At 40.3% G+C, this 24212-nt stretch overlaps 1 protein-coding gene across 11 annotated transcripts in view; it reads right to left on the reverse strand.

The window, feature by feature from the left end:
* The window catches only part of LDB2 (LIM domain binding 2), a 217794-nt gene that overhangs the window by 137485 nt on the left and 56097 nt on the right, over window positions 1-24212 (reverse strand). For all 11 annotated transcript variants that reach the window (XM_085304276.1, XM_085304275.1, XM_085304274.1 and 8 more), the window contains one exon: window positions 2032-2134. In XM_085304276.1, the coding sequence (XP_085160402.1) occupies window positions 2032-2134 (103 nt within the window). The remainder of the gene's footprint in view (window positions 1-2031; window positions 2135-24212) is intronic.

A 24212-nucleotide genomic window follows, 5' to 3' on the forward strand; every position in this document is an offset into this window, starting at 1 on the left:
GTTTTTATTTCATCTTTCTCTAAATCCCACCCTCTGAGCGCAGCCTCTCATGTGTCCTGCCTTAACGCAACCGGAGTGCCCGTTTGCTGCTTCCCAGGAATACCCGTTGAGCGCCCACCATGCGCCCAAGCGGCTCTTCTGCCAACATCCACACCAAAAGGCACACGGAGCGCTCTGCTCCCAAGGCCCGGGCATGCTTCAGGACACCAGGCTTCTCGGCTGGGAGCTTTCAACCCATGACCTGCACCCTGCCACCCACCCGAAGCCACGCWGGAAAGGCGAGTGCTCACTTGGACAGCCTCCTCACCCAGCAGGGATGCTCCCAAAGCCTGCTCGTACAACAGCTGAAGCCCCCAAACTAGAATAGCTCAAGCACACTCTTCAGAGCATCAATAAATAGGAAGGCTGCTAGATTCAGTAGGAATCAATAATAGTGAAGGTCACCATTATGTAAATATTTACCAGTGAAGGAACTAGCGTGTGAATGAATACAAAGAGCCTGACATGCTGGGCTTTAATTACAGGTGCTTGAGGATAACATCAAAAGCTGCCACAGTTTGTGCAGAGGTCAGAAATTAAGAACACAAAAAAGAGCAAAAAAGAAAAATCACGTGTACTAGTCAGCTTTAAAAAATGTGCTCGCAATAATTTAATCTTTCAGTCACGTTTATCAAGAGCAATACTAAGAATCACAGTATTGCCCTGTACTGAACTATTCCGGTTACAAATAGCACAACCATTATCAAGCATTTGTGACAACAGGAATATTTTACCCTTTGACAAATTCTTTCATATGCAGCACTGTTTTCCAGAGACACAACTCCCTCTGATCTAACTGGACATTAATTGCTTTTTTGCTGATGTATCTGTGCCTTCTGGACTGATAACATGGCTAGCAAATCTGATATCTGACAAGTTGACTCAACCTAATCAGGACAGATCAGCTGTTACCAACGTTGCTATAGGCTGTAATTTGAGGACCTTTACAGAGTTATCACTTTCTTTGAAAGGCAAGAAACTGTAATTTTGTCAACACTAATCCCAGAATGTGCATTCAAAGTGGCTGTTATTTTTTCTTCAGGAGAAGGTAACACTTGTCAAATAAATACCTGAGATAATTGATAAAAGGAATTAGAAGTATGTGAGTGATATACTGACAATCAGTCACTCTCAAGAAAAATAAGAACCTTGCAAGATTCAGAACATTAAGCACAGAGCACAAGCTGTCAGTGTGAAGCAGGGGTCACTCTGAATGGAGTGAAACAATTTGCAATGCCATTTTTCAGTGTTTACTTATCTTTGTGTTGCTTAGTGCTAAAGCTGAGTGAATTATTCCCTTCAAACAATTTGTTCGATGAATTTTATCTCTTTTCTTCTGCTTGGAGTATGTGGGCAGTGGATACCAATGCCATCAGATTTATTCACTGCTTCATTTTTATCAAGATTGCATTCAGTACTTGACTGAGAGCATTTTAGACTYGGACTGCTTAGCTGTGACTGTTCACACAATACCCAGGGCAGGTCCTTACTGTGTGCAAACAGCGTAAGCCCATGCAGCTGATGGACTAACAATTATTTACACCTGCAGGATATATTCTTAGGTATATTTTTCTACTTTCTGTTTGAATCTGGAAGCCCTTTGGGTGCAAATGCTGAAATTTGCTGCAAAGTCCCCTTTCTGTGAACACTTTTGCCCACAAGACTCAACACCTGAATATTTTTGGAAATCAAATGAACAAAGAGTGCAAGCACAGCCAAAGCATAATAATTTTAAAAATCCAGAGATTATGTTGTATTATTTGCCCTGCTCCACCACAAAATAATTTATTTTCATATAATAAAATTCAGAGGAATTCCATAACCTATCTTTCCTAACAAATCCCAACCCAYGCAATTCGTTAATGGAACTTGAGGGTTGCTGTACATGATCAAGTGACTTTGTCATTGCCAGGCTCTCAGCTGTCTCTTATTTTTACAAATAAATGTACAGAAACTCAGGCTTAAAATTATAACAATAAACGTATCTCTTACTGTATCGCTTTGGTCCATCTTCCAAACAAAATGAAAGGGTTAAAGTTGCATCATCTTCAAAAAACTCAGTTGCAAAGGCATCCCACCAGAGGTTGTCRCTATCCTAGGAAGCAACAGATCATTCACTTAACAGGAGGCAAAATGAAAATACGTTCTTCCTTCCTTAAAGAAATTCCAGAGGAGCATGCATAGTTCATGCATCCTTCCCTGTGATTTTTGGATGTTGATGTCTACGTAATATTTTGAACTAATTTTCTTAGATAARGGTTTTGTTCTAGTTGAAGGAAAGAGGTAAAACACTTCAATAAACTTTCATTTTCTCCAGCACAGCAAATACAAAAAAAATCATTCTCATAAACACAAGTAACTTCTTACATACACTTTGTTACACCTCAGAACATTCTTGTAAATTAGTTGCATGTATTGCAATTATGATTTTTCCTTCCTTTTCCTAGGTCGCATATCCGGAATGCTGGGTCCTATTCACAAAAAAAACCCTCAACATTTAATTCTCTAATGCTRTATAACCTGATTATCAGCAGGAGTTGACAAGAAAGTAATTTTGAAACCAAATATAATAGCCATTCCACTTCAACATATTTATTATAAGTACAGTGCTACCATAGGTTAATTAAATACCAGCTAGTTACTTAAATGTAATTGTTGAGAGAAATCTTTACTTTCCAGTACAATACAAGAGGTGAAAACAATATTTTAAGATGACCTATATATTCTTGCATTTGCAGTAATACACATACTCAGTAACAATATTTTACTGAGTAACAATTATTTAAGAAGCGTGGAATGTAATGCATACACCCGTCTGCCACTGCAGGTGAGCYGTTGCCTCTGGAAGCCGAAGCCAGCATTTTCACAGCTGGGCGGCTAACAACGGGCAGCCAAAGTCCGTGCCTAGCACCCGGCCAAGTGGTCTGGCTTGCAAGGCTTTGCTCCAAAGTCAGGTAACAACAGACTCCCCCTCTTGATTAAGCCRTTAAATATGGGCATGTTTATTAACCGGACTTGAAATCTTTGGTGCAGGGTCGTCTACTCCCCTGAGATCTTCCCCTCCTATGAGGCCCTGAGACGTAAGTCACTCGCCACGCACAGAATCAGCCCCAAAGCTGGAGAAACACCTGGGAAGATGCTACGGTCACACTCCTCATTACCCCCGTATCACGAGCACTTTGGCAGTTCTCCCAGTGCRCAAGACGAGCTTCATCCAGCTTGGTGAGCAATGAGCACCTCCTAAGGCCTGAGCAATACGTAACAGAGCGAGAAGACATTTGCTATCTTCACAAGAAAAATCACCCCGAGATAAAATGCTGATTTGAGACAAAATGTGCATCTATCATATTCATTATACGTGCACKTGCAGAGAAATAACTATGTGATCTTTTCAGTTCTGCTCCCATTTCTCCTAAAGACGTTATTATTGGGTTTCACTCCTAACTGCTGAGCAGAGTGTCTTTACTGCCCTACCACTTTACATTACTTTGATCACTGTCAAATAGCCAGCAGAGGAACAGAAAGGACAACACATCTTAGCCCTGCAGCCCCTATCAGAGAAGCCTGAGAGACTTCCCAGCTGGTTCGGAGCTGCGGGCGCTCCCCTTCCTCACCAACACCCGTCCCACGCGGCAGCGGCGTTCCCAGGCCGAGGCCGGGCGTGCTCCGTAATTCAATATCACACTCACACAGAGGCATCAAAAATGCCCCTACTTGGCATCAAAACGTTGCCCGGAGGGCRGCTGCTCTCTCCTGTTTGCTCGTGTAAACCTTACGGGCTCCGCGTGTGTTGTGCTTATTAGCTGGCAGCCACACCAGCAACACCTGCACAGGCAGGTGTGGGACAGCAGCCCCAAAACTGGCCTCCAGCAACACGGGAGCCTCGCTCGTGACAGCCGTGTCGGCTGATCCCACAAGCCCGCTCGACAGCTCGCTGCCCCCCCGTGATTACACGCTACCGCTCGAGGTCACTCGCCAAGAGAGARGCTGTAGCATTTTTTCAGCAGGATCTTTTGGCCGTACGTCTCGTCATTGCACGGGGTGGGGGGGGGAAGGAAAGGATTTAAGCAACGCTACATACCACGTTTGCAGCTCTGCTGTGGGAAAGCAACCGTTAACTCAGTATTTCAGCATTTCTAGAGCTACTAACGTAAAATCCAATAATAGGAGAAGCAAAAGGGAAGCATCACATAATCGTGATGCAAACGCACACAGGAAACAAAGAGAAGAACATCGGGAGAAGCGCAGGGCCTCCCCTCAAAACCACACATACGTGCACTCACTCTTATTCCAAGAAGTCTGAAAGCTAGGAAAATGTGCAGACTGAATTACTGCGGATTCTCTCCCTGGATAAATAAAATATCCAGGCTCTGTCACAGTTTGAATACGGTCCAAGGTCTTTATCTTGTGATTTTGCATACTTTGTATCAGGAAGTGAAAATAGAAAATACCTCTCCCTTATACCCATACACAGGTACACACACACACACAMAACTCAACGGGAGCTGTGATGCCTCCGCCAAGCCCGGACGCACTCTGCTCCTTAATCCTCTGCTCCGTCCTTGCCGCAGGTGGGCCCAGCTCCTCTCACAGCCACACCGCGAACGAAACCAAGCACCGTGCGCCYCAGCCGAACAGAAAAAGAAAATGGATCGACTGCCTATGAAAAAAATGAGTGAAATCACTCCGTTTTTCCTGCAAAAAGGGGATGGTGAAGGCAAGGCTGCCCCCAGGCATTTTTAACTTCTGCTCTGACAGGTTACGGGGGATTTTGCCAGAGTAATTATTTTTCTATTCAACAATAATGAGAAATTACCATGGCAACCTCCCTTTCACGTAGTGCACTCACACACTCAAACATTGAAATAATGGACTAAACATAACAAAAAAATTAACACTTTGAAAAATATTTTTTATTAAACTCAACTTAAAGAATAGGTCAAAGGAGAGAAAAGGGCAGGGACAGTCTTAGAGTTGGGTCAGGAGTGAAGATGACATGCAGATGTATCCAGTTACCAAAGCAGTAGAATGTCTTCTGCCACAACTGTCAGTGCTCCTTCTGATCACCTCCACCCCTATTATTATTTGTAATTTGAAGCATGGTTCAACTCTGAATAGGGACTCCAAGGAAATGGAATCCTAGGGGTTCAATATTTTTTTTTCCTGACTGATTTCTTTGGCAAATGTAATCAAATTTTAAGTACAATGATGTTCTTTCTCCTCCTCCATCTAATGGTCCCACATATTCACCGTGGGATCTGAGAGTCAAGCTGGGTTCCTCTTTACACCTTGCACACTTAAGGCCTGCAAGCCAAATGAGGCTTTTCATCTTGCCTATGACGGTGATTGCTGAACCAAAGTATCTCTTGCAGCTGGACTATAAGGCTAACTGAGACTATGGCATTTTCTCCAAATTCCTTTATTTTTGTTTAATGACTTGGAAGGTAGAACAGCGTTCACRTGTAAACTCAGCACATGAAACCACGTTTGGGAGAAGGCGCAGAGAGAACAGGAATGCAGGACAGAACTGGAATTCAAAATGATTTTGACAGATTGCAGAAATGATCTGAAACAAAGATGAAATTCAATAAGTGTTGTGACAAAAGCACACATGCAAAATGGGGAATAACTTGCTAAGCAGTACTGTAGAAATGGGCCAAATCGTAAACCAAATATGTCAGCAATCTGTTGCTATTGCAAATAAGGGAAATGCTGCAAATACGGGAAATTAGACAGGATTCCCTGCCATTCCCCAAGCCTCTCCCTGGCAGGACTCACACTGCAAGAGCCCATCCACGTCTGGGGTGCTGTGCCCAGTTCTGGGCCACCCACAGCCCAGGGACGAGCTTTAAGAATCCAGCGGAGAACAGGAAATATCTGCGTTAAAAATGAACAGCCCTCTCCGAAAAATAGAAGTGAGGAAGAAGGAATCGAGCGTATTTAGCTCAAGAAGGAAGAAACAGGGAATGTGATGACAGTCTTCAACCATATAAAAAGACTGTTATGAAGAGAAGCGCAATCGCTTGTTCTGCRGGGCTAACAGGGAGAGGAGAGGGAATAACCAGCTGTTGGCTGCCAGGCGACTTCAGCGGTGCAGCGCCCCGTCACCGGTGTCTCGTGGGTGGAACAGCTGTAAACAGTACATTAAAAGACTGCTATTAAAAGGCAGAAATGTGATTTGGGATACACACCGGAAGCAAAACGGCGCCTTTTTTATCTAATCACTTTTGAAGGAAGGACTGAATTTTAAACGTCAATCTATGTGGCTTGCCACTGCGCAAGGCAAAAATAAAAAGAGAGAGTGCCCTTGGGAGCTCACATTTTTCTTCTGGCACCTGCAAGCCTTCCCTATTGACACTTACTATTTTCAGAGCTCTGTACGTTCCCACTCCTTTTGGCAACACGCGCCTGTCTCATATTCTTTCAAGTTAACGCTGCCCAAGGAAACTGCTGTCTCCCCAAGGGAGGAATGTTATTCTACCCCTCCCTCCTTTCTCAGCAATTCCAGCTACACTGGAGCTTTTAACATGCAATTCAAGATAAGATTTTGCCATTAAATACACCTGTAAAAACTGCACAGCCATTACAAATTATGAAACTCGCAAGATAAAGTATCATAAAAATTCTGACACTAACATTTATATCTAGAGCACATGGACAGACCATTAWAAATAAAATGCCTGAAAATTAGAAACCAGTAACTTTCCCCATTAACTTTAAATTGGATCTGGCTTGAGCCTACTCAACATATTTAAGGTTCTGGTACCAGTTTCACTGAAGTAACAAATTAACAGGGATCCATATATCTTAATTTTATACATTTTGACATGTGAGTACAGATCTGTAGGTTTGGCCTGCAAAGCACAATCTTTAATCTGGCATAGGGTATTTTTACGATGGTTTATGTAAATTCTATACAGCATAATGATATTCTAATAGTCTTAAGTAAATTTTCTTGGAAATAGTAAGGAATGGAGTAAAGAAATAGAATATTCATGTACACTACATAGATGAGAAACCTGTATAGTCAAAAGGCCTTCTATCATTGTGCAGGATAATGAGCAAAAACAGGTACAARAAAAGGATGCTCATTCAGAAACAACTTTCCTAGCAGTATGTGTACTAGTACCACTCTTAAAAGCACCTGTTGCTCAACGCTACTCCTGTTGCTTTTGCTTTTGTCATCCTACCTGATTTTTTTATCTTAGACATCGAGTCTGTTTTACATAGAGTTAAACTCTCCTGTAATCTTGCAATTAATGGTACTTTACAGAACCTCTAACTGCTCTCCCCCAGCTAGGAATGCCTAACTCTATTACTTCCATTTGTTATTTCACACATATTCACAGATTTAATGGTGTCACTTGCTTTTATTTCACTTACTAGTGTGGCTGGATGCCATTTCTCAAACAATGTGTAGTAAAACCGGCAGAAAGATTTTAAGACTTGGCTTTGGTCATAAGTAGTTTTCTGTTCCATTATATACTTCCAACTTCTTGCCAAAACTCTACTCAGTGCCCAAAGCATATCAGTTTCTTCAGCTTACTTATTAATTAATTACGTTACTGTTTACATTCCACTTTGGAACTTATCTTAGTTTGTGCAGTAAAGAAACACTACTACATTTCTGTTTCATTGAAAAGACAGAAAACAGTTGTGCAACAAATACCTACAGCAATAGTGTCTCAAAGACAAAATGTGTATTGACTCTCATGCAAAAAGTGGGCAAAGACTCCACTCTTCATGCAACTCTGAAGGAATTCAAAGAATGAGATTTTTTTATAAGCAAAAAGCTCGTAATGGAAAGCTACTCTTACAAATCCACTGGAAGTTCCAGTATATCCAGGATCATACTTTTATTGCCTTTATCGGCGATATCATCATGCCCTAAGGTAACAAAATATAGAAGAAAGTAGTAATAGCTCATTTTCTGAAAGGGCAATGGTGAAAACCAGACATTAATTATTTGAGTCCAGATACAAATGGGAGAAACAAACAAACAGACAAAAAGATTAGACAGGCTTTGCACAATATGCAAAGTGATTCGTGCCGTTTTCTTGATGTACTCTGAACTTGGGGACCTGAGAATCAGCATTGCTACAGCAGAACAATTATATCGTAATTTTTCTAGTCTTGCAACTCAGTTTTGCTGATATGCTATTTTAAGACAGTGTCACTTAGAGTCTCAAATGGCAGGTCCTCATTGGACAGTTAAACTGGGGTTCAGATTAACTGAACTATGTTGACACTGATAGGAAGAAGAGATGCAGCTTCCATACGTTTAGAGGCATGGCTGCCCTATTTCTTTTTATTTGGCCATTAAACTGTGTCTGAATGAGCGACTTTTTGTCAGAGTGGTTGTGGCAACTGCTTGCCAGCAAACAGCAAGACAAGTCCACACACAGCTATAAAAGTACAGTTATTCCATTACATCTAAGCCAACCAATCTACACAGATGTTATATGTATTTCAAGCTGGATATCCTTTTAAAATTGGAGTCCTTACAATTATGGAGATTTTCTAACTTAAGCTTTCAGGAAAGGATAAGACGGCAAGCTCACTGGTTCAGGCTAATAATAGAATCCACAAAGAATGCCGGGTCTCAAACCTATTATTTGTCATTGTTTAAATTTCACTGCAGCTTGTGGACAAAAGAGAAATGAATACTTAAATACTCACTCTGTGCATGAATCGCTATTCCTCTACAGAAAACATACACAGAGTGCAGTGATTAATACCATCACTGTAAGCAGTACAAAGCAGAAATGGTTAATTTATGAAATGGGTCATTTCACCTGCATCTTTAATTTCAAATCATTATTTCTCTCCTGACTGGGAACTTGCACCTATAACACAAGAATGGGAGGCAGAAAGAAAAGGAAAACAACAGCAACGAAGCTGGTCTCAAGAAGGCATGTTCTACTACCAGTCCTTATTGTCAGCATAGCACCATCCTCGCTATTTCATAGCAGTATAATCAATGACAATCAGAGAATGCTCTTTTGTCCTTCTCATGAAGTTTGGGGGCAAGATTGTCTTTGGTCTCTAGGGGTAAGACCTACATTCTGACTGTGTGAACAAAACGACTGGGCATTAACAACTAAATTATGATCATTGTGCAGTTGTTAACAGAGATGGACGCACCGACCCCTAGTGTAGTATCTGTTTGGCCCTGGTACATATAGTGCATGCTAAATCCATATTCAAAGTTGTTTGAAATTTCAAACAACTACATGCAGATGTCTCTAGTTGCCTGACAACAGCAGAGGATTTCCTTTGTAGCATTCTCCATCCGTGATCATTGCAGACAAATCACAGACTTGAGTTTCGTGTTTATCACAAATGAGCTGAGGCTACTCTCCTCTTTTCTGCAACCGAATACTCAAAAGCCTCAGCCTCTGAGAATGGTTTATAGAGATGGAATATTAAGTGTGTCTATTACCTATTGTACTATCGCCAGTCATATGAATGTTCTTATTTTATTCTGACATTTTGACCTGGTTTCTTTTTTACCTTGTTTACTTCCATCTATGTGAGTAAATGGAAGCTACTATGCCATCTATCTCAATGAAAAGGCAATAACTAGTATTGCCATCAGTGAAYACAGAACATCAAATATCGTATGTCACAAGGGCATGGAAAAAAATAATATTCCCAGTAACATCAGTAAAAGAGTCTCTCTGGGTGTATCTACCCAACAGAACCAACTCCTGAGGCCCTAAAATTTAGTGAATACAAATGGTAGTGCCAGTTATTACAGAGAAAGTAAGTTTTAAAAAAAATAATTACTAACAACATTTAARTACTACACCAATGGACAGCAGAGACCCAACACAGTCTTGGATACCTCCACTTCAGTCTGGACTCTCACCATTTGCCGTTGTTCACTGGGGTCTCACTACAGCTGCAGCACATTACACACAACTTACAGACAAAGTTAAGGTCTTTGCCTCTGAGGAAATACAATCTAAATTATGGGTTTATCTATAACATACTGTATCTGGAGAGGTAAGAAGCAGCTTTTCATAGGAAAAGCACTCTGCTTTTAATTCTTGTGCTTACTTCTTGGCCAAATATAGTAGTCAAAGCGGGGAATGGGTTTCTAGATCCCATTCCCAAAACGCACTTCTAGTTTGGATTCCAGCTTATCAGTAAAGTGTCAAACCGGTGGCAGGTTAAGAAGTGCAATAATGAAGAGCTGATTTTAACATACACTAAGATTAACGGTGTTGGAAGACATTTAGGTGAGAGGATTTATCTCCATGTGACACTTACACGATCTTCTACCCTACAGGACTTTGAGAAGATTCTTCCTAAGATTATGACTTAGCAAAAGATTTTTAAAATTAAGAAGATGCTTAAAATTCTTTGCTGGACTAGGGTCCAAATATGTATTTGTTAGCCTGTATGTTAAATGAATTAAAAATTATTACTTCATATTAGCTTTGCAAACCAGATAAGAACTTAYCATTCTCTACGTTGGACAACTCTGTCTAAGCAGAGTAACAGAACTAGTCAGAAAAAGAGAAGACATTTGAGCTTATAGCTGGAAGTGCAGTAAGTTTGTTATTGGCTATTTACAAGCATAACTGCACTTTAAATTATATATTGTTGTCTGCATTTAAGTGCTTAATGATATAACTGGTTCTGGATGCTCAGTTATCACCCAAAGAAATTGTAAGAGCACTATATAATTCCAGACAGGGCAGGGAAACAAAAGCATTTTACAGAAATTTTTTTAAGAACCAATGGTAGAAAACAGAATCAAGTTCTTCATTATGTCTTAATAATATACTGTATCATTTTTGTATAAGCAGTGCATATTCTTTAAGYTAAAAATACTGTGGAAATTAAATGAAGTGGGTAAGACAAAGATAGTTACCAAGGATCACTCACATTATTTATTCAACTCATTTCAGATGCCAAAATCTTAAGATTTTTCTGAAATGACTATTTCTTAACTATAGCAAAAACACTTTTCAAGTTCATTCATGTATGTATTCTGTACTTACTAGGGTTAGTACTCACAGCCAGTTTTGTCAAYTGGCAATATCATTCTACAGCAAATGTTGTCTATGCTGAATATATCTTTCAGAATCTACTCAAGAARAAAAAAAGAAAAAAGGTATGGCTGAGTTCTTAATTAATTAAGCTCTTAAATTCATAATTAAGTTCTTAAATTCATATTTTAGACTCTACTTACTTGATCACATTTCCAAAACTACTGCATAATTAGTATCATCCATACAACCTACTTGAGACATTAATCAGCTGAAGCAGTCAGATGCTCAGGTTTTTAAAATAACATAGCTACGTATGTTGCTTGTCATTTTTGCTACACAAATGTATGTGCGTACAAACTTAGACATTTAGGCTGAGACTTTCAGAGCTAATTAAAAGACCCATGCATCCATTTYCCCTTAAATTCAGTGAAAATCAGATGTTGGAATATTCTACGCAACACTCCACATCCCAGCACGGGAACGGAACTTGCTGCCGTTTGCTGAACGCAGGCTGGAGGGGGACAACAGGGCTGGGATTCATTTCAGCCCCAGACAGTTGTCTAAATTCATAGGAGATAAAAAGCCTCCTGGAGATTCCTGCTTCTTCACTGACTGTAGAGGGAGCCTAGGGAATAGTTCAGTCTAACCATATAACTTTTACAGGGATAAAGGTAGTAAGATAAATCCTATTCAAGGTACCCATCAAGAATTTAAAATTCAGGAAGGAAACTGGTTGAGGTTTTGGGAGCTTACATAGCAAACAGCAGGACAAATACAAGTGGAAAGCTGGGTGAAACAACTATATCTACTTTGTCTAGATTTTTACAGCCTTGGCAGAAAAAACTATAAATGATGTTCAAGTTTTTTTCCTCATAATGCTCAAAGCTCTCCAGGCTGCCAGGTTCCTGCTGTTTCATATAAAAAGCTCTGAGCAGCAGACAGAAGTTGGAGCACTGGTTAAAGATTTCTCTGCCAGTATGAAATGTTTTAAATGAAGAAGATGTGATTATTATTTGCCTGGCTTCCTAACTTCACTCCCCAGGTAGCCATCCTTGCCAACACAGGCTGTCATGTCCTGTATTATTTATTTTTTCARTGCTAAGATATTCCCAAACAAAACACAATTTAGGGTTGTTCAAATGGCCTATAACCTCAGAAGCCTGAAACAGAAGGGCACCCTAAGTCAAGACAACACACACGCCACGCTGCCGCCGAGCACGTGCTACCCTGCCACGCGCGCGCCCCCCGCCCGCGGCCTGTCTCCGCGCTCCTCCAGCGCGCGCCGCGSGGCAGCAGGCCGCGCGCAGCCCCGTCGCCTCCCGCGGGCGCAGGAATCAGGGGCCGGCGCTTGCAAGCCAGACGGCGAACGGCTCGCGAGCGGGTCGCACTCGAGACCGCGGAAGCTCCTCCGCGTAAACCCTGGTTTCAAAGTTTATGCGGTGAGGAGCACTCTCAGCACAGGGCGGGGAGCMCTCTGGGCTGGCGTTTACGTTTGCAAATTCAAACCCTGATGAAAACGGAGATGTCTGAATCACCGGTGCTAAAAATACTGAAACTCTGCTTCCACAAGGAAAGCTATTTAGAACCAAAACTTTTTACTGCTTTTGTTGCTACAATATTATATAACAGGTTAACAGACATATGACTGACAAGGATGTTGTGGTAGCTGAACAAGACGAAAGATATTCTTGTCCTAAAAGGCACCAAAAGAAACACAGAGAGAACGAAGCACACATTGGGAAACCCAGAGGTGGTGATTACAGACTGCTTGTAATACGTTTGCTTTAATAATTAACTTTAAATTTTCACTTCAAAGAAATGGGAGAACTTAAGCCTGCCAAGCAGCGCTCCCTTTCAAAACTCTGCCTGCACCGAGCAAAGCAAGCACAGCTTTCTTCTAAATGGCGTATCTTACCTTGTCAACCCCATTTAAAGTAAAAAGGCATCCGTAGTAATAATGAGTATGCAGTTTGGTGAACAACTCCTTCACAGAAGCTAGCTATTACATATTGTAACGAATTAAAAACTCTGAAAAGTCTTTGTGAGTCCCTGGAGAAATGCTCTTTAATAAAGCAAACACCGATATTGAATGTGACAGAATTCCATTTGCTACAGAATCCCGTCCAACTGCGTTTGGCTGCGGCGGAAGCAATTAGAGAAAGCTGTGATTTAATGATTACGCTAAAACCCTAGACAAACAAAGCTCTCACCTACCAAGTGGCCACTTAGCCGTATCGCTACCACCAAAATGTATAAAAATCCTTGTAGGATTTCATTTGTTGTCAGTCAACTAGTAGCAACATGAGCAATTATTTACTAACAATGCCTAGTTACTAGCTACCCTACTGCTTAAACATGAAAAATGTATAAATCTAAATTTAAACAAGGTAAGTGAGGCCAAGTGTGAACTACTTAATGTCAGGGAAATCACCCACTAAGGTCATGCTTGCAGCTGAGACCTAATACAATCTAGTAGAAAGATCACAACAGGTCAGAGTTTAATCCTTTTTTAAAAAAAAATCTTAATGTAGTATATGATAATCCACTGGGGTTTCACCTCTGGGTCTATAAACATCTAATGAAATTTTAAACATCTTTTCATCACAGCAGTAGCCTCCTGTGAACTACAAGCTATCACTTCAGACTCTGTGGATCTGTTAGATCAGCAGTAAAGCTTATTCACTCAAGATTTCTTGGCTTTTGATGGATAGTATTTGGCCTTCCCCATTTTCTAATGTTAAAATTTCTTTATATAAAGTTGTAGGACATCGASCAGTATAGAAAATCACAGTATGCAGTGACAATCTCGAAAGCTTGTTTATGGAAAGCCTGCGAATTCTTTTGAAAATCATGGCCTTTCTTAGTGTGTTTATGTCAGATTAGAAACTCCATTGTGAAACCTGACTGAGGTGTCTGATTTTTAACTTCCCTGTTAGCCTGATAGTCTAGTGGGTGACACCTGGGACTGCTGTAGATTTTTACCTCAGTTGTCTTCCAGATGAAAGCATCTGAAGGCAAAGGGAAAAGTAAAGACTTGGGAAAACCAGTTCCCTTCCTTTCCAGTTTCTTTAAAGATACMGGATCTATAGACATGGTGCATTTCTACAGCAAACAAAAACATCAAGTGTTGATGGAGCCTATTAAAACCATGAAGGATATGTCTAAAAGGCTCAAAGTCATAAAAAACGACTTTAGTAAAGAAAATRTTTTTGCTTAGCCTGGTAACTCATGTATAGAATTGCTGCAGAGCAAAATAATTTACAGAAGCTATGTATAGGACTGTACTTCTCTGGGAGATCACACCTATATTCAAAGATCTAAATCCTCAYGTCTTAATAAAGGCATATGGCATGGGTTTGTGTTTGATGTTTGTTTTCTTTTRGGKTTTTTTTKTKTKTKTTTTTTTGCTACAACTATGTATTTGGGAATAGCACATATTTAGAAGCCTAAAAAAATAAAGATTAAACTGTTCTATGTTCCTCAGGAGTGAAGCGCAAACCCAGAGCACCTAAAATTTCAGAGCCTTCTTGGTAAGATTTGTGTTCAGGCTGCTAAAGAGCCTGGGAAAGCAGAGTATTCTTGACAAAGCAAAGAAACTACATGGTCCTGTTTCTGGGAATGCTTAACTGAGGAAGRAGCCATCATCCAGAAAAGAGAAGGRAAAGTCAATGAAGATTCAGTGCTAATATTTTCTTTGACAAAGAGAAGTTTAAGTCAAGCCCAGTCCAGAGTATCCAAACCAGCCTGGTTTCCACCAGTGCAGTGATAACTGCTGTAAGATGTTATATTTCCATGCACTAGGATGCATTACAGTCTTTAAAATTGACTGTAGGTGGATCTCTGTCTAGGTCCTCAGATAAAGACTATGTCAAAGTCTCACAGATTCTCTTCTGCAGTTTGGATGCTGAGCATTCAAACATCTTTGGATTCTCCTTCTCCAAACTAGCTCCTCCACAATCAGCTTTATTTTCAAACCTGATTCCTGCATGACAAGCTGAAGAATCACCTCTCTGCTCTAGAGCAAACAACTTAYGTTCTTTTTCTTCCTTCCTGTTTCCTCAGTTCTTCAGTCTGATTTCAAGAGCTTTTTCTACAAGCACGTACACTGGAAGCACACATGCATATTCACTTTTTTATTGATAATCTCAGTTTATCTAGTAGTATCTGCTGGATCAGGTCACCCATCTCAGGTCATCCCTGGTCTGAGGCACTCCAAAATGAATGTGAACTTTTCATAACCTCCACAACATGTGAGGTCTGAGAACAGTAAGAGACCCATTGGAAACTGCCAGATCAGCATAAAGCCCTCCATGTATCTAGCAGAGTATCAGCAAGGACAAAGGAGGGTATTGGAGATCAAGTACGCTTTGTAYTAAGCAAGCAGCTCCTTATTCAGACTCTTACAAGTGTTCCAGCTCAGTGTGGCTCAACGTCTGGTAGGGTCACAGTTGGGCTGGCTGTCTTGTGACTTGATTCACCACTCCCCAGTACARCTGTCAGTTACAGCCCATCGCATCCTGAAGTCTCCATGGACTCACAGAACAGCTGTAGAATCAAAGCAGCTTCCCCGTCTCCCCCTGAAACTACACCTGCACTTTGATCTGAAGGGACCACAAGCTGGATTAAGTTTTCAGCACTTTCTTCATCCCTCTGTCAATATTCCACGAACACCAATTAGTAACAACCAAGGAGGCAACACCAAACTGCCTAGGGGAATGGCCTTGAAACTGCAGAAGTACTGAGTATTTTCTGCTATATTACACTGCGTGCTTCAGACATATGATTTTATGGGTTGTCAGCCAATATATACCAACTGATCCCAGTGGTCAGGATGGGATATGAAAACCTAAACGTTCCCAAGTTACACAGGATGAGTCTCACAACTGAGAATGTCATATGGAAATACGTAACCTATTCGACCACCAGAAGCAGTGCCTGCAAACATAAAAGGAAACATGATGTTCCACAATGTTCCTATGATAATAAGCACAGTAGTCAGGCATACTAAATGTCTCCCAAGAAATGTAAGGTGAAAAGGTGGTACTGCATGAAGTAACCATCTCTCTAAGAACTGACGTTTCCTACTTGAAAGATTATACTCCATTTTCATTCCTAGAAAATGTCCACTTGCCAGGTGCACGTATATTTAATCAAGAATTTCTGTACTTCCAAGGAGTACAGAACTTAGGGCCTCAATTCTGTCAGATTTTGTGAGAGAGAACCGCCAAAGTAACTCACTCCACAGTGAAATAAAGAAAAACAGGCACACAATCTGTTCACTCTTAACTACTGTTAGCACAAATACCTCTAAGAAAATAACTATGCATCATGTGCATAGTTTTTTTCTTTAATGTCATGACATTTAAGCCAGTCTTATGATCTTTCAGAGCTTGCCTCTGCTTTGTATAGAACCATGAGTGGTTTTGCATTCATAATRGTTTATTTTTATTCTCATGGTCATCAATAACTGAGACCTGGAATTTCATTTAGAGGCTGGGTGCTAAAGAGAATGCAAATTTTTCATTTGTAGTGGAAGAAAACATGATCATCTTTGATACTTTCTTTTCTCATAGCAGCCTCTTTGATCTGAGTGTTGGTATCAAAAGAAAGTGACCTGAACATATTAAAGAAGATGCAAGTTCCACTATTCCCTGTTGCACAACTTATTTAAAAATTAACCATTCATTAATATCCACACAGATCTGCTTTGGAGACACCTGATCAGAATTCAACACTAGGTATCACAAGCATCTGAGAGTACTGCCAATGTATTTTAAAAAGAACTAGACGCATCATGTCTTATACATTATTTCCATTGCCTTCACCTGCAAAAGCTGTATCTCTGCTTCAGTGGCAGAATAAATACATGGAAATTTATTTTTTTCTTCCAGGTGTCAAAGGTGTGAGCATTCTGAATCAATACAAGAAAAAATCAGCTTATTTAATCTAATTCATGACATACTGCCCACTCRCAGGAAAAGAAAGATGGCAGCTCTCCTTCCTTCATGCTTTGATAGAAAGTCAACAGAGAAGTAATACAAACTGACAGSTTTTTATGACTGACCTCCTGATACCTACTGGTGCATAAACATGCAGTTGTTAAAACTTATCACTAGGGCCAGGGTTATCCCCTCTTGACTAGGAGTCTGCCAAGTAGTAAATAAGTAATCTAAAAATAGAGTTCCAAACTGTGTTCTGTTCAGCTGATTCTGCCACTAAAATGACATGTCACTATGCCCCAGAAAGTCTCCAAACAGGAAAGAGGAGATTTCAAAGTTTCCTATCTCTACTTTGTAGATGTTCTGAGTTGCACGTGTAACTCCATGACTATGAAGGCCATCTGTACGTCTCTTTGGCCCGAAAGGTGCAAGTTACAGTAGCTCCAGTCACAGTATTTGGCTGCAGAGCAAGGCATAACACCTCCCCTCCCAGGTGAGCTCTTCTGCTCCACAGTGGGGCCAGGCCTCTGCAATGGGACTGTATATTTTATTTTATCCAGTCCTGTTYGAACAGCTTTAAATCACTGCGAAAAATGTCACCTGAACCATGCCCTGAAAAAATTATGGCRTTCTTTTGTATACAGTTCCTGCTATATACTATTTAGAAATACAGGTGGCTTTTGAACAATAAATATTCTGAGAACAATTCTATCAAGGCAACGCCCATAAAATTCAGCCAGAGAAAGTACATCCCACTTCTCAAGAATTCAATTTAATGCCTTGTCCTACCACCGCACTAGTGAAAAATCTGCAAGCAACTCTTTGTAGTACAACAGTCAAACAGAAGTCGTCACTGAATACTGTAAAAATCTTTCTGTAGGGAGTTCCTCAAATTACAAATCTGATCTCAATTTCATTTATTTATTTCAATTTCTGCAACTAAAGTTTAGTTCAAACAAATGTCTGTGAACAATGAATTTAGGGGCATGTTGCCAAGATGAATATAATCATCAGAATAAAAATTATTTTGTGATTAAACTAAATTTATTTGYAGTGGAGACAGAGGTAGCTTATAAAAAATGAGTTGCAGAGTTAGGGAATAGAAAAACCAGCAGGAAAATCTACTATTGCTACTAGTTAGTTTGCCCATGATGGGACTTCTGTTGGGATTTCAGTTTGCTTTAAGTAAAACCTAGGAAATTATGAATAGATGTGACCAATCATAAAGCAAGAGCAGCAAATCTGAATAGAGAGGAAATGTGTTGCAAACAGTTCACGAACCATAAACAGTGAGATATATTTATCTGAACAACTTCCAAAAGCAATCACAAAATCTATTATCTGCTTTTGAACAATTCATGAATGAAAAGTTTATAGATATATTGTCTAGAAAGAAYAGGAAGTCAGATCTAAAGAATGACTTTATCACCTAAAACTGGACTGGGTCACTTAAAGTCCACTGCATCCATGTTTTTGATTAAAAAACTCCACAAAGYAATCTCTGCCCCTCTGAAAACAGTTCTGTCAGCCCTGAGGGATGCCAAGGGAGGTAGGGCTGCAGTTCAGCTCCTGCCCAGCACATCTCATCCGCARCAGCCACAAGGCGCTTTGGAAAGCGACAGACAGCACCTAAGCCCCCAGGAGCACTGGCTTTGGGAAACATGGGTAGGGAGGAGAAAATCTCATATAACAGCATACCAAAAGTGCCTCTCTAGCACCCATGCAATGCTCTAATTTCCAGTCCAAAAGAGGCACTGTTTATCCCTTTTTAACCTTCCTTTTGAGGTTCTATCACTGTTTTTAGATGGGAACACAAACTTACATGCCAAGAAGAGACAAACCAAGAAGAAACCAGAGTCTGGAGCTAAGGGAATGAAGCACTGCTGGGAGGTAGGGACCTTGGTTTTTTGGAGATGAACAAATAGCTTTTTATACAAATGATCTCTACCCACATCTGCATTAGCATGTTGTAACAGCAGCAAAACAGCTGGTGCTGACAATCCAGTGCCAACAGTATATGGACTTTGGGGGTGAGGGAGGAGGACAAGACTATTTAATTTCCATGAGCTTTTCACTGGTCTCATGGACTGAAGGCCGGGGCACAGTTGGAGACCTTTAGGTGTGCTCCTGGGGCAYGTCTTGCAGTTTAAGCCCAAAGGAATCCAGTTTGCACACTCCACAACTGTGCTGCAACATGACCGGATGTGCAGTTAAAGAGGGGACTTCCAAATAAATTGCTTGAAGGTAGCATTTCAAATGCAAACTGTAACACCTGCAGTACTTTTTCTAGGCATGTTTTAAAAGGAAAAGCAGTTTTAGGTGCCTGTCCTCAGGGATCGCAGCAGACGGAAGTGTGGGGGTGAATTCCAACTCTGGAGAGGCATTGAGCTTGCAGAACAAAAAAAARTAATAATCCCCTCCCTCCAAAAGCCCACACCCCCTGGAGCTCAGTGTTGAGCTTCCCAAGGGACTGTGCTGGATCTCCATCCCGTTGTGTTCAGTCTTTACCACACACTGTAAAGGGAACCTGTCTACTTTCTTACTTCTTTTGGGGGACCAGGCACTAAGTATGAGATGACTCTGTCTTTCTTACTTTTTTCCCCACTTAACTGGTTCTAGCTAACTTTAACAAATGTCAGCTGGGCCACTCTACATATAATAAATAATCATCAAACCAACCAACCTAACAGCTTTTAAATATGCAAGAAGCAGTACTTGAACAGGCAGCCCATAAGAGATATGATGGGGCTAACTTCTGAGGCCAACTACACTAAAACAAACCCCACTGACTTCACTGAAATCTCTTTAGATTCTATGACAGAAACGGTGTGACAGAAATCAGAATTTAGCCCTTCAGGCAAATCTGAGCCTGCCACGGCCCAGAAAGGCTTGAAGGTGCTGCATAGGAGAGGGCCCTCCTCTCCATTCCTGCTAGAAGGACAGTGAGAAAACATCTCTAATGGCTTGACTTTAGGAATCTCTCTGCCAAGTACCTGCCGTATGCCTGAAGGCATTGAAGAAACATGGTTACGTTTATTATCATGAGGCCAGCTGGCTCTATTAGAATATCTGAAATAAGCCCCACATTTTTTAATGCCTTGGTTTGTTGTTGCAGAAAGGCAAATCTTGGTATATGAGCTGTCATATCATACTCCATTTTATTCTTTTATTTTTACAAAGTATTATATAAACAGGAACAGCTGGTGTTGATTTATAAACACCAGAGTTGTCTTGAGAGTTTAGACATTATTTTGCCAATATTTAAACCTAATCATTTGCACGCAATTGTTCTGTACCATAGTGGACAGTGGTTCTTCTGCTGTCTATAGAAGAATTTKTTTAAGAATAACTAAATGTAATACTGAATTACACTTAGAAGAAGRATCTTATGTGCATAGATCTGTCTGTCCATACATCTCTGTGTGGGTGTGTGTCTTTGTTCACCTAAAATCTCTTCTTACAAAATGATACGTCATTTGTTACTCATCTCTCTAGTAAATTATAGTAGTCTGTTGTAAATAGCCAGGCAAAGGTCCTGGCCACGATGTGAACCTGTCTGTTATTTGCACACTTCATGACCTTCACGTTGGATGATGTGAAAATGCAACCAGTTGTTCAGTTCAGTGTTTAACTAYCTTTAACTGTGGGATACTTTTTTCCCTGCTTCATTCACAAGGCAGTTACCAAACTCTGGAACAAATACTCGCTGGGCAACYGTTCCTTTCACTACGTTACCCTGATTCACTCCCATTACAGGGCCATGCTGAGCACTAAATGAAACAGGAATCACTTGATGAAGATAAAATGTCATCACTTAACCAGAAAATTTACTGTAAATGAAAGATGCCAGTTAAACTTTCATAGGTAAATTGAACTCTTGCATCTCCAAGTTTCTACRTGGCAGCATTGAAATTTTATGTGAAAGTCAGATAGTTTTTCTCTAATTCAGAGTTTTAATAAAGGAAAACAAAAACCTCAATATTTAATTTACTAAAAGAAAGCAAACAAAGCACAGGAGTAACTGKTCTGCTTTCACAAAAAAGAAAGCTTACCAGCTAGAGCTCCCAAGGACCAAGGACCTGACATGTTAGGTATATTCAGATAGGACTTTGAAAAGAAGATGGATAATAACAATAAAAAGTTTGCCAATCATGGTAAGTCACTCTGAAGAGTCAATCTGAATGCAAAGAGTTATGAGAGCCGTAAAACACTAAAAAACAAAAAACAGCACAGGGTATTGATGAATGCAAAGTAACCCATATGAGGAAAAACAACCTAATTAGAGCTAAACCACAATGGACCCTAGCTATTATCACTCAGCRCAAAAATCACAGAACCATTATGGATAATTCCACGGAAATATTGGCTCAATGATATGTAGTGATAAAAAGGGCCAACCGCATGCTTTCAGCTCAGAAAAGAGGCAGCTGGGGATGGGTACAATAGAGGTTTACAAGCCATAAGAGATCTAGACCTTTCTGGATTTCCCTATCTAGGCTTAGGGAATGATTATTCTGTATAATAATCATCTTTGAAACAAATAAATTAAAAAAAAAATCTGTGGACACCTAATGAAATCAGCACACAGTTTTAAACTTAATAAAAGGAAGGAATTTTTCATATAATACACAAACTGTAGAACTCTCTCCTGCTAGGCTTTGTAGAAGCACAAGCAAATTTAAAAACATATGACGTATATTAATGGAGGCTTAGTGCACTAGTAGTTAAGTAGTTACTAAACATYGTGGTCCAGATGCCACCTCCAGCTGATACACCAGTGAAACAGTGGGTCCTATCGTTGCCCTATTTCTCCCACTCATGCTTCCCCAAAGCGCCCGCTGGGGTGACAGGCTAGTGGACAGCCGAGCCCTTTGCCACACGCATCTTCCTTTCTGCAAACWCTGATCACAACTCCCGACCTTTTGTATAGGAAATACCAAATCTCATAACTCCCTTTTCTTCCTAGTTTAATACCAGCTTTTCACCTTCAATTAACTGTTTCTCTTCTCATACTCCGTCCCCCATCTACTTTCCAYCGTTATATCCTAATGGCACTAACCACAACACTATTTCTTTTCTCAACTAATTCCACTCTCCCAGTTGCCTTCATTAAGCTTGTTCAAAATTTTGTAACTTGGCCTTTTATAAAAATGGTAAAAAACAAAGATCACACCCATGCCAAATTTATTCCAAAACAATAGGATGAGGGACAGAGGGCGGGAGGGGAAGCTACAGCTATTCAGAGCAGGCTTTGCCAGAACTTTTCAATGCAGACAAAAAAAAAATATATTTTCCCCTTGCTTAATGCCTGGAAATGTTTGAATCATTTTTTGATGAAATTTTCCAAAATAGATTAAACTAAGAAGAAACCCAGCATGGAAAACTTCAGCCCTTATAGACGCCAAATGGTTAAAGCCTGGCAAAGTTATAAGCAACTGCAAACMGTGAGTTATCATGGAGAATGTTAGGCAATCTTAATAAAACCTCATCTGTTATATCACCAAGGAGCACAAAACAGTATAAAGCATGTGATTACAGACTCTTCTGATAGAATGAAAGCATAGCCTTCTGTGATGCTTCCGTCATCATCTCGCTGTTCTAAGTGTGCATTATTTTATTTTTCAACATGTCATTAGATTGAAAATATCCTTTTCTCAGGGGCCAAGAAGACTTTTAAAAAGGCTTTTAGAACTAGAAGTAAGGAAAACATAAACCTTGGCAATGACAGTAACAAATAATGCCCTGCAATTCTCTTTCTTTGCAAGTATCCAAGATATTTTTAATGACTATAATTGATTTTCAAAAAATAGAAAGTAAGTGTGTTTAAAATGTGCCTTTCTAACTGTAAGAGACAATTTTAAAGGCAGATAAGCTCAAGGCTTCAGAGTTAAGACTAGGGCTTGAGGGAATAATTTAATCCCATCGGCTTAGTGAGGCCAGACTCCTCCATCGTTTCAGTGACAAGCACCAGGCACCAGCTTTAAGTCTTAGGTGCCAGGCTGCTGCAGAAAGCAGTGAAGCCGGACACGAGCCACTCAGGAGATGCAGATTCGGTGACTCCTCCAAGGCCACGACACGGGGCCAGCAGCAAAGCCAGGCCCTAAGTCTCTCTCTCTACTCTAGTCCTTTGGAGACAACCCCCTATCAAGACATGCTGTGTAGGAGTAATCAGAAGAATAAAAGATCGATTTGCAAATCTGATCTCTGTGTTTCCTGGCTTTTCTATGTTGAAAAATATATTCAATGGTCCATTAAGCTTGATTTTTTTATTAATTATATTTAAGTAGATAAGTACACTCCCAAGCTAACTAATAATGAGCAAGCTCTTAGCTCCCTGGGGAGCAGTTCAAGTGTCTTCTTCACCCTTCTGCAGGCCAGAAGAGCTTCCCCTCCCCCACAAACCAAGAAGACTTTTAGCTTACTTGTTTGCTTTCTACATGAAAACAGCAACAAAACAKTTCCCATGGATTAGAAAGGCTACTCACCAGTTTACAAGATCTGACCATTAATGAATCTGCCTCCATGTTTTTAATTCAGATTTTTTACAGATTTTCTTCACTTCAGGACCTGAGACTTATCTTACCTTACTAAAGGAATAAGGACCCMTTTGGTAGAACACAACTTTTCTTCTCCTACTAGTCTAACAGTAAAGGCAAGCTGTATGTCATATGGYTCATCTCTGAGTATACACATAAAGCTTCTAAAGAAAAGTTTGYAATGAACTTCTCTTAATTTTATACAGAGACACTGTTCAAATCTCCATGGGCTCCCTACAAATGAATTAAGTCCAGTGGTGATCTGGGATGCCAAAAGAGGGTTCAGAGGAGAAATGGACTATGATTTGCATTTGCAACCTGAGCAGTTATTCTGGAGGCTGAATAAACAACATCAGGATCTCCATGAAGACACTAATGCTCAGAGAAAGTCACTTCTTCCACCCAACAGTTTACAGTCCTCAATTTTCCCTGCAAACTGGTTAATATATCAACCTTTAAAAACAGACATGAACTGTGAATTTGCTGTCATGTAGCTTCCATTTCTGTCAGTTGAAACAGATTTTAAACTCAAACCAGTAGACATTCTCAGCTGTTTGTGACACTCTTTACCAGTGGTRTGTACTACTAGTGGTCTTTCTACTTAGTGGTTTGTCAAAATAGCTTTTGAAGGATGAGCTGAACCCTACTGTGGCTCGGTCCTCAGAGAGAAACCTTAGTTAAATCCTAGGTGAAGK

The sequence above is a fragment of the Rhea americana genome, unplaced genomic scaffold, assembly GCF_003343005.1.
Source record: "Rhea americana isolate MKP2758 unplaced genomic scaffold, rheAme1 scaffold_205, whole genome shotgun sequence".
Taxonomy (NCBI): Eukaryota; Metazoa; Chordata; class Aves; order Rheiformes; family Rheidae; genus Rhea; species Rhea americana.